The sequence below is a fragment of the Micropterus salmoides genome, unplaced genomic scaffold, assembly GCF_014851395.1.
Source record: "Micropterus salmoides isolate LMB-PRFRI ecotype aquatic unplaced genomic scaffold, ASM1485139v1 Ms_hic_scaffold_22, whole genome shotgun sequence".
Taxonomy (NCBI): Eukaryota; Metazoa; Chordata; class Actinopteri; order Centrarchiformes; family Centrarchidae; genus Micropterus; species Micropterus salmoides.
The window spans coordinates 7,216,541-7,228,663 of NW_024041373.1; the positions used below are offsets into that span (position 1 = coordinate 7,216,541).

The 12,123-nt window shown below is 37.1% G+C and overlaps 1 protein-coding gene across 1 annotated transcript in view; it reads right to left on the reverse strand.

Annotated features, from left to right (window-relative positions):
* Window positions 1-12,123, reverse strand: part of dntt (deoxynucleotidyltransferase, terminal) — an 80,874-nt gene that overhangs the window by 42,259 nt on the left and 26,492 nt on the right. Inside the window, exon 8 of the mRNA XM_038737051.1 lies at window positions 3,930-4,032. Coding sequence (XP_038592979.1) covers window positions 3,930-4,032 — 103 coding nt within the window. The remainder of the gene's footprint in view (window positions 1-3,929; window positions 4,033-12,123) is intronic.

Genomic DNA, 12,123 nt, shown 5'->3' on the forward strand with positions numbered 1-12,123 from the left:
AATAACACAAGATAAAAGGAAGTAAAATTAGTAAATCAAAAAGCAATGAAAAACATGTAACATTAACAACAATAGACTAGACGTGAGTACAAGTTTGTTGCTGAACCAACCAGGACTTGGCCTCTCTTTTGAAAGTGGTTAAGTTTGCAGCAGGTTTCAAGCGTTCAGGTAGCAAGTTCCAAAACTTTGCTTCTTTCACAGAAAAGGCCGTCAGAGCAAAAGAAGTTTTGCAAAATGAAACTTTACAATCGCCACTTGAAGCTGCTCTGGTGGATCTGCTGCCACTCTGTAGTTTCTTAATGTACTCACAGAGAGGCTGAGGAGCAAGTCCATTTAAACATTTAAATACAAGCTTTACATAATGAAAATTAATAAAGTTTGCAAAACTTAAAATCTTTGTATTTGCTTAAAATGCGACAGTGATGGTACCTAACTTGCTTTTTGTCCAGGGTTTTCAAAGCTTGATTGTAAAAACACTCCATAGATTTAATCACTGACTGATTGGCCTGGGACCAGGTAGTTAAACCATAAGACAGACAAGAAAGTATCATTGAATTTAGAAACATCAAATGTCAAGCATTTTCTTATCATCTTAAAACAGGTAAGGTTAGCCTTGATCGTTTTGCAAATCTTTTTAGAGTGGCTTTTAAAAATTAACTGGAAGTCTAAAATTATCCCCAGATACCTCACTTCTGGTACTTGTTCAATAAGCTCACGCTTAATTTTAATATTCTGCTTCAGATAGCGTTTTAATTGAAAAACACAGACTTTGTTTTCAAACAGGAGAGTTCAAGCCAAGCTTTTTCTACGTTTTTTGTTGCAACAAGATACGGCATTCGCATTACAAAGCATTCTACCTGGACATGTCCATATATTTGATTGGCCACCACAGCGGCTTGCCGGATGACATCAAGTTACAGTCTGGCAAAAGTCAGGTGAGCCAGGTAAAAGATTTTTGCCAGACTACTCTATCATTGGTTATTTGCTATATAAAAAAAAAATGGGCCTATTTTTGACAGGAGAAAATAAAAACTGGTGGAGCACATGTTGCAAACACGGCAGTCAAATCCAAAATATAAAGACGCCTATGTTCAGTTCACTGTCAATATTGCAGAATAGCCTTTTGTCTTTTGGATGTAAAAACTCAAAGCAAAGTTAACGTTTATCGGAAACTAATGAGAAACATGTGGAATAACAAACTTCATGTTCTTGTTATTGATATTTTATTAAAATTCTTCTTGGCTCCTTTATGTAACTAGTTTCCTCAAAAATGTTACGGGTTAATAACAACGTGATAAACATGTGCGTTGGATGGTAGGGTGATATCTTTTCAGCTTCAAAAGGGGGGCACGAGAGATAGCATTAAGGAACTACTGCTTTAAAGTCTGCTGATCTTTAAGAATCTCAAATGGAAAAGTCCTTAAGCATGGATGAAAAACAACCATACAAATGTTACTTCTTTACTTCTGATGTTTGCCATTTATCTAACTGCACATCCAATCAATGTTTGTATAAATGAACTGGCAGACATTAAAGTGACTTGGCAGTTTTCTCCTCTCTGGGGCTGAATCTATGCTTGCACACAACAAATCTTTTTTACATTTTTCCTCCTTTTGTTGAAAGCAAAAAGTGCTGTTGTTGAACTTTACATTCTCATATAATCTTGTACAGCCAGATATCTGGACAAGCTGAAAGCAAATATGAACAAGCTGGACTTCTGTTTGCACAATTCCTGTTATTAAGACCTCAGTTTAATGTAGCCTAATTAGATAAATGTGTTAACATGCGCTGAATTTTAATTGGACTCTTCTAGAACGCATTGTTTTATTTATTTATTATTTTATTTAAAAGGGGCTGTGTACAGTTTAAAACATAAATGTCACCATTTGATGCAATATACCAGATTACAGCTTGAAACTAATTCACATTTGTAGACCCTTGGCAGGTCAAAACAAAGAAACAGCACAATAACATAATACAAAGTAATATAAATAGGAACAGATGCAATAGAAAGCTACACAAAATAGCACATCACAAATGTATGCTTGTCAGATAAAATGAAGACCATAAAATATAACTGAATTCCAGGTCAGTGAGTACAGAGCTGAGCAGCTTTTAACAGACTTTTTAATATCACATTGCTGTGATATTAGCAGCAAATAACTGTCATCATTTCAGTCCAGCCTATAATTAAACCATTATCTGTATGTAAACATAGCCTGCCATTACCATCATCTGTCTGTGTTTTATCTCTCACTCACACCTTTTCTCACTATTCTCACTTTCAACTCACTTTCGCTCTGTTTTATTCAGCCCCTATCTGTCTGTCTCTTGCACATGCATCCTTTCCTTTTCTCTCCTCTCACACGCCTCTCCTTTTTGCCCATTTTCCATTAAAGGATCTATTTTCCATTAAAGGGACTCCAGGGGTGCCGATGGTCCCTGAAAGCCCAGCTAAAAGTTTTTAAAGTAACCTACTAAATTGTACTATTTCTCTTTCACCTGATTCACTCACCTTTTCCCAATGTCTTTCCATTAAAGCCAACTAAATCGGCAGAACCACGCACCTTTCTTTCTGCAAAAATAAGGCTGTCATAAGTTTTCAAGGACACAGTTCTGAATGATGGAAAAGTGAACGATTTTATGCCTTATTATGGAAACATACTGCTTGCACTGCAGTCAGAGATGTGTCCTTAAGGCAAAAACGAGAAAATCTTACAATGTCCTATCCTGACAATGAATGGAAGATTGACTTTTGGATTTATGAGGTTTTTATTATATATCTACGTGGTGCTATCAATTCCAAATCACATATAATATACGATGATCACCGGGAAATTATGACAGATTTATTCACAGCCACTTTTCCCACCTTTTGCCATTCATTCAGAATGAAAAAATCTGATAGTAGAGCACACATGCAATTAATGGTTTCAGCAACAACTTTAAAAACTGGTTTTGGGTCAAGGTAAAGACAAAGACACAGATCACATGTTTCTGTGTGTATTGGTAGTGTGTCCTTTGTGTAGATGCAAAGTAAACAGTACAAACTGAAAACCACTGTATGAAAAAGACACAGTAATGTGCAGGGGTCACAATAACATAAACACCTGGGATGGGTTGCACCAGCTATCTATAAGTCTGTTTACTGCTTAAGATTTGATCACTAGCTAGTTTCAAACTAGAGATTTATTAAATCTGGTTTCACCAATAAACTCAAGATTGTTTTTAGCTTGTAAAGACTTTAGTAATTTGTGAACAGGTTGTGCCAGTTGGTGTACAAAAGCAATCAACTATGTAAACAGGACTTTAATATAGCATCACACTGTTGTTACATACCAGCCAAAGAACATGAGGTAAGGCTTGTTTTGTTGTAATTTAGCATAATGTTATTGACAAGGCATATTGTAATTTGAGGTATATTGTCCTATTTTGTTTACATCCTTGTTAAACATGCTGACCATAGACATACATATTAGCTATTTTACTCTTCAATCTAAATGGGTCACGTATTGCAGATATGACCGAGCTGATGTTAGCTACGCAACAGTCTGATCTGGCCATATGTGGATACGAATATTTAGTGACAACTCATCTCTGCATAAGAAGTCTTTGAGGCGCAACACATTTTAATCTAGTGATTTGCAAATCTCCAAAAACTAAACACGTACAGCTAAGTTTGAACTTATGAAGAGCTGATAAAACCAGCTCCTTGTGAAATATATTGCAATCAGATATCATAGCCTGTGCCTTTGTATTTGCCATATAACCTATAAAAATTTTTAGCAGGAGTTTGATTTTCCTAAATACATTAAAATTAAGGATTTAAACCAATACTGCATACTAATTATCAAAGTTGTATGGAAAGCACTACATTTTATTCTGAAATGATGGTTACTTCACTTTAGTGCAAACAACAACGTACTTACTTGCTTTTTCAGTCTATTAATAATGATGGGTAGCAGACTCTCCTCCTTCCCCAGCTCAGGTGTGGTCACAATAAAGTCGACGTCATGACCAAACTCCTTCTCCCTGGAGATAAAGACATAGCACTGTTACCCACGCACTGTGTCTAGGAAATAATGAAAAGAATTATCTTTTAGTCAAAGCCCTTAACTGATGAAGAGGGAAGGTAGCAGACGGAACTATTAAAAGCACAGGCCATACTAATGGCATTGACTTTTTTCATTATTCAAACAAGTAATTTGTCCTAAGTTGTTAAGTGTAAAAGCTCCCTTTTGTTGCCTCAGCTGTCAGGGCTTTAACTTTTATGAGAATCATCATTTTCTGCTTGGATCAGTGTCATAAAGCAGAGCCATATGGAGCCTGACTGCGCACACACAATGCATTTTCTCCGTCAGCACAACTGCAGGCAAGAGGTGTTTCAGTACTGTAAGTGATTATCAAGTGATTATCGGGCAGGGACAGATACAGTGAAAATCTCAACAGAGAAACCCTGCCTCTGCATAAGATACGTACACAAAAGGCACACCAAAGCTTCACTGAAGCTGATTCAGCCCACTGAATCAGTTACAACACAGTTTTCAAATCACTCCAGTTTATTCACTCCTTATTTATTCTAGCGTGAGACACCGTGGCGTACACAGAGGCGTTTATGTTTAACGCATTTTACGTAGCAGTAACAAGACGTGTGAAGAAGCAAGATGTGAACTAGTGTCACCAGGAGAACACTACAGACCGAACATGGCTGCCCACTCTGTGATACAGCCCCTTAATGGAGAGGATGAATTGTAATGAATTTTAAAATCATATCTTCAGATCTATTTCTGGACAAACTTTATTGCCATTATACAAACCCTGTAAAGAAAGAAGTCAAGTTTTGGAACAACGAATGTTTTCTAATGAAGCGAAGGTTTAATATTCTGTAAACAATTTGATATTGCTGGCGAAATATCATTTACTCAAAAATCACATTTTAAGATCTCCTGTTTTTGAGGCATTTGAAAATAAACTGGCCAGCTTTTTAAAAATCTTGGGAGATATTACTAGTAGAAATGACTTAATTATGACACTTCTTGATTTATGTTATTTGCTTTTATCAGTATTTGTGGCAGTATTTTCAGTTGTACTGTAGTGAACTAATGTCATGTGCCTGTTTGAACTTGTGAGAAAAAACGTCAAACTCCATCTTAAAATGAAATGCCACATGCACCCACTGGGCACCTAGTCTCAACCCCTGAGCCGGGAACATTGCAACAAGCGTTAACAAAGCTTTATTCAGGACAGCAATGTCTCCATTTCTGAAGATGCAGCTTTAGTTGAATGATGTCTGACTATTTATTTCAGTAACCCTTTCCCATACAGTGGATTAGAAATATTACTTAAAAATATGACTATGGTTAAAGCAGGGTTATGGTTTCAAGGTTCAGATTAGTTTTGTTCCAATAAGCAATATCTATTCACTTGAGAATTCAAGTAGTGTCTCCACTGAAAACTTCTTTTAGGACAACACTGTCAGAGTATGCAATGAGGCTGAGGAAAATGTAAAATCCTGATTTGGTTATGAAAATTGTATTCTGCATGTCAAATAAGTATGTTTAGCCATGTGTGAATTTGCCACACCCAAATATACTGCCAGGCTGTGAGTTTCAAAGAACTAGAGGTACTGTTCTGTTGATTTGTGCTACCTTGTCACAGCCTCACACTTTGGAGTAAATGGATAAGCTGTACTTGTTTGTGTTGTGCAGTCCACTTGTATTTAACTTCCTCTGCCAGTGTAGAAACTGTTCCACAAAAGAAACAAGATTTGCAGACAGCTGAGACAAGAGTTGATGGTGCCCATAGCCTGCACCTCTTGAATAAACTTTGGAACTCACTGTCCCATTAGTGACTAACTGGTGAGACTGAGGGCTGCTGCTATGTTCCCGGTGGGTTAGCATGTTAGCGGTTAGCGTGCCAGCTACAGTATTTCTTTTATTGGAATGTTATTACCAGAACAAAGGGTACATACAATGTAAATACATATGTATAACACAAACTTAAACATGTGTACTAACAGAACTGATTATTAATATATAATAAGCCACAGTAGCTTACCAACTAGCCCGGCAAGTTCTCGCTATGTCACAAATCTTCTAGAACTGCCTATTCTGAGGAACCTTTCTAAGAAAAATTACATGCAACCCACAGGGCAGACACACTTAATTGCACTAATGAATGTTTAGTTGCAAAAATACCATTACTTGGTTGTAACTTTAAAAACACATGGTGACATGAAGTTACATGTTTCAAGGTACATGGTTGTTTATTTGTCATTATACAGCACAAGGCTGCATAATGAAACAAAACACATAATTAAGTGTAGGCCTGTCTTAAATTATGGTAACATATAAAATAAAACTATACAGTTATTTATATACATATATACAGACACGCATAACTTACACCCTGAACATTCTACATTGCATTTTTTGAATTTGCATGGGGTGAATGTAAACAGCAGCAACCAGTTGATAGTATGAAAGTTTCATCTTCACAATAAAAAGTCTGACATTTGAGTCCATCTTGACTTGCATCATCCATATAAAAACACAGACTGTTTCCTGAAATGTGAAATCAATACACACGAGATATCCCCTGTGCTTGAAAGCATATTTTATATTAGCATATCCATATTTCATATACCCATATGTGCTTTTAAGGTCATGAGAGGAGCTGATTTGAGTGTATATTACTGAAGTCTACCTACCCTGCTGATAATGTATTCCTCCTGCTAGCACAATATTCATCCTGCTCCAGCAAGTTGTCCAGATTGGTCCATGCTGTGCCAAGGTTGCATATGCACCTCCAGTCACATGTGTATACACTGTGAGCTCTTGTGTGCGTTTCTGCTTGCACCCAGATTCACAGAAATAGTAACGCTTGTTGACTTCAGTAGTTTTCATTTATTATTCAAATGATCAAAGAAACGTGTATCTGCTAGTTAAGAGGATTCACTGGAAATGTAGTTTGATCTGCTTGTGAGGTGCAAACTGCTCCAATGTGTAAATAGGAGAGTGAATGTGTTTGCATGCGTGTGAACCCTGTGAAGGACCTGTCTAAGGTGTTTCCCTGCCTTTCACTCACTGCATGCTGATACAGGCTCTATGACGACTCAGTCAGATGGAATGATGAAAAGAAACAGTGGGTTCTTGTGATTATAGTAACCCGCTAAAACAATCCAGAATCTGTCATGAAAGTCAGAACAATGCAGACACACACCAAACACCATCCACGGGTAATGAAGTTGATCCTCAAAAATCGGAGGCTTCCCGCTGCCAGGCTGTGATCTGCTCAAGCCTACACCGGAGCTACCTGCCAAAGGGCCAGGCATCGTTTCAAACTGATCATTACCCAACACCTACTCACACACGCGCAAACACGCACAAAGCTTGTGTTAAACAATAGGCGAAAATCATACAGAGGTAAGAGCCAGTGTCAAAGCTAAAAAACAAAGCGAAATGACAAAATATTTTCGGGGCGATACGGCTCCAAAGAAGACTTAGCTGCCACGAAGCTCCATGTCTGATATCTCCTTGCTGCCTCTAACAAATGAGTGACGGCAGGGAGAGAGAGGAACATTAAAGGGATGGAGAGAGGCCGTGAATGGCTTGTGGGAAAGCTTCAAAGGTCATCGTGGCTCATTCAGGGAGCAAGGAAGTATTAGAAAACAGCTATTAGAGCCCCACAAGGCATGACAATGTTAATGGTTAGCATTAATGGCAGAGAGCATGCACCCCTGTGGCATTAATAGAATGAGAACCTGGCTTACAGGTTCACTCAGCAGATACTGCTTTAGTCACACTCATTTAATTTGCACTGACTGTTCATAATTTATTCTCTTTCCAAAATAATAGAAGATGTGGGAGAACTCACTTTTACGCCTGTGTTTGTACTCTTTGATATTCATGTAGGCCTTTATGTAAAAAGTTGACACTTGGTTAATGAGTTGACTGGTAGGACACAGCTATTTATGACTGCATCACAGTTTTCTGTCTGCTGAACGAGCAACTTTCCTCCGACCCTTAATTGGCAAAGCTGAGATTCCACAACACTTCCAGCTTGTGCAGTGTGCTCAAGTCGTTAAGTGAATCTCACTGCTAGCCTTTGCTGCGCTGGCAAAACTCACTCGAGTGCACTGCATAAATGTGTGCCATGAATAGCAAAAAAGCAAAACAGGAGAGATGAGAGATCACCAGCATAAATTCAGCTTACCTCCGATCAGCTCAAAAACAACCTGATTTTGTTGAAGTGTGGTTGTGTTTGAGGGGATTCCACTATACTTGTGAGGACCAAATTGCTGGACCTCTCAAATTAAAAGGGCAGTTTTAGGGTCAAGACTTGGTTTTAGGGTTAGGGGTTAGGGTTAGCTTTAATGGACTGTTCACGGTTACTCCACCTGTGTTTCTTTCAATTTAGTGCAACACAGAGAAAAGCAGTTGAATTTAGCCAGTCTCCTATTTTATTGCGTGAGGGAAAATGCTAAATTATGTATTCTTTCAGCACAAAGCCTATAAAATATACATGGTTATTTACAAATTTGTGTGGACGACAGGGCGACATGTATAAATAATACAGATGTGGGAAGTGTTTGCTGCTGCTGGAAATTTCAAAGAATGCATTCATCTGCAGGAAGAAGAGCGTTCAGATAAAAGTGGGTGGTCAGGGGGAAAGAAACAGGTTTGTGCATACACTCTAAAAAGTAATTCAGGGAATCTGTTACCTTCACTTGATTAACTGCAAAAATCTAATTTATTGATTTAGATAAACATGCTAAGTTGCAAACTTTATTTTTATGAGTTGTGTTCAAATAATAATGTTGGTAATTAGATCAACTTCATTTTGCATGTAATTTAAACTCAAATGTAGTTGTCAATTTACAACTAAATTCAAGTTGTACTAACTTAATAAAATTGGCTTGATAACTTTATTTTTCTCAACCTTGATTTCAGGATTTCAAGTCCTCTCCCCCACTTAACATGCTTGGACAAATAATACAGTAAGACTGTGTGTTAGCAGACTTGTTGGCTGGATATTAGCACTTAGGCTCAGTGTATGAATGTGTGTGACTGGTGAATGCAGATGTAGTGTAAAAGCGCTTTGAGTGGTCGAAAAGACTAGAAAGGCGCTATACAAGTACGGAGCATTTACATTTAACCATTTTAAAAATATTTGGTTCATACACATAGACTGGCTTTTTTGTCTTGCTCACTTCATTTTATGTCTGTACAAAACCTGCAGAAAGAGATGTTTGATATGACATTAGCATTGTAAAAGATTTTGTCTTTTGGTTACTATTTAGATACAACTTAATATTTATAGGAACAGTTTGCTGTGGTAAAACCAGTGGAGTATGTGCTCAGTAAGGAGGACGACAGAAGCTTCCAGTTTCTATTTTGAAGTCATTGCTTCAGGCTGTGACACGGAAAGAGATCCGGGATTTGTTCTTGCATGATGGAGAAGCTCAGAGCAATAATGAAACTCAGTACAGGGCATTTTCTGATTATAAAACAAATGAGTTGTTGTCTGGAGAAAAGAGGATAAAAACAGAACACAAGACAAAATTTAAATTGTTTCTCTGTCAAGTTGCTTTTGATGTTCTGTATGTTCAACAAATCTTGTCTCAACAAAATAAAGATCATGTTTAAAGAAATACATATTTTAGTCAAAAGAGGCACTATGTTGGTTTTTAAAATCCATTTTTGTGTGAAATTGTGTAAAAACACTGCAGGTTCTTAGAAAGTTGGTGTGCATTGTTTAGAAATTTGTCGCTGTGGTTACAAAATGTTTAATGAGTGGAGTTAACATTTTACAAATTTTTTTATAGTTTTAAACATAATTTGTTCAACACCCAACTGCAGTTCAATACACAGTATATATATAAAAAAGTTCCCTAAAAACCTCTAAAAGAAGAATATCTATTTGGAGCAACTTAATTTTTACAATAGTTTTAAACTTAAATCCTGTGTTCATGATTATGGTAATTAAGTACATAACACAAAAAATACTTTTAAATAAGGTAAAAATGTTGTTGGAGAAACTTAATTTTATGAGTAATCAACTTAAACACTTGTGTCTAAGCTACAACTCATTAAGTAAGTGGTAATAGAAATTGCCTTTAGTTGTGGAGGAAAAGCTAATTCCCCTAACTCAAAATAGTTTGTTTGTTCAATATAATTTCAAAAGAAGTTTTCATGACTCAAAATTATTAATCATTATTATAATTATTACAATAACGATTATTAATTATTAACTTAATCATTAATGCAAACTGTTACGTTATTTTATTTATTTTGTCGAGACTAAACATTTATTTTTTAGAGTGTACTAATGCCTTATTTCCCCTTGTATCTCACTTGCTTTCTAAGTTTGTTGCTAACACAGAAAAACAAGGTGATAATCAGGAAGATACAACATAAAACAAGAAAAAGCAGTAAGTGCATGGGTTATACTTCATGATCAGACAGCTTGTTTTGCTCTTTCCACTGCAAGTTAGATAATAGTGGTTTTTAAAATCATGACACTCTGGACTAAACTGATAAGGAATACTTATCTCGGTTGTTGTTCAAGGGAAACAATGCAGCAGGAATCATCCCCTGTTTGAGGATTTGAGACCCCAACACCCCCCTCATCAGTGTCACTTTGAGTCGTATTTTAGATAATCTGATTTGAAAAAAGATCCACAGAGGGGACCGTCTTCATACCGAAATAAACATACAGTGCTGCGCTGACACCGCGTGAGTCTTTCACACACAGTGGTGGCAGAAGCTGTATTTTTGAGGCTAATCTATTTTTAATCCTCCCCCCAACAAAACCGCTTTAAGACTTGTCACCCGCCTTCCACAGCTGTCCTTTCAATAAGGCTAATGTCAGTGGCATCAACAAATCCTTGCCATGCTGTTTCCCTCTAAAGTGGATGACAGCTTGAGTTTACCGGAGCACAGCGCATATGCTGTGAAACTTTTGGGAGCCGAGATGTGTCTTTGTGTACATATGTTATCCAGAGATGAAAGATTTGCCAGTATGTCTATTTAAAGAGGTATATAGTAAGTGTATTTTGACAAGGGCTATCGGCTGGAAAGATGAAGCTAATAAGAGACTCTGCATCACGCTGGAAATTATAGGTAATTAAATCGAGCTTTTGACAGGACTTTAGAAGGGAACATTTTCAAATGTCACACTGAAAAGAATTAGTGGGTTATTAGTGGGGCTGCTGCCGTCTTAGAGAGCATATGAACTATTTGGTGTAATAGGCCTTACAACGCCTCCTGCTGTGTTTAAATCACGTCTAGAGAATCTGCTTTTCAACAAGATAAAGGTAAATTACTTACTGACTGACTTATAATGTACAAGTCATCATTCTTCAATTATAGATCCACATGATTCCTATTAGGTCTCACGTAACACTCCCCAAGCCTGCACCAAATATGTGATGGCAGTAAATGTGTGCTTCACCTCCCTACGTTTCAAGCCATAAAAGCTCTCTCACAGGCCCCTTTACGCTTTGCAGCAGACTCCTGGCCCATAAATCTTGTGCTGTTCCTCCCCTTCATTCTTGATGTTAACTATCCATGATGCTCTAATCACTTTCCTCATCTCCTTTACCACATTTTCCCCTTGAGGAGCATTTATTTACATAATCAGATATCATTCCAGCTGCCATTTATCCTTCTGAAGATTAGAGATATTGGATTTGTTTTCTTATGCTGTTTGATACTATCTTTACTTAGGAAAGTTGTGGACCTACAACCACAGAGACAAATTAAGCATATACCACGGTCCAGGCGTTAAAGCGAGACTATGTAACTTTTGGAAGAAGAACACAATCTTCCTCTTATAAATGAAAAGTTGCAAAATGTACTAATGTTGTAAAAGCAGTAAAATCCACCTTTGCTCAAATCAATACGCTCATGGTTTTACTGCTACAGCCTTAGTTGTTCTGGTATGACCAGTAGCTTAAGGTGGCTATAACAGTAGCTAAATGTTAGCAAACTTTAGGTATTGCACATTGTTGTGCATTATACAGTCAGTTTTCTGACTTTATAGCTCTGTCTTCAACAATTTTGGACCACAAAGCATTACCTAGTAACACATTATAGTAATGTGACGTACAGTCTTTTTATC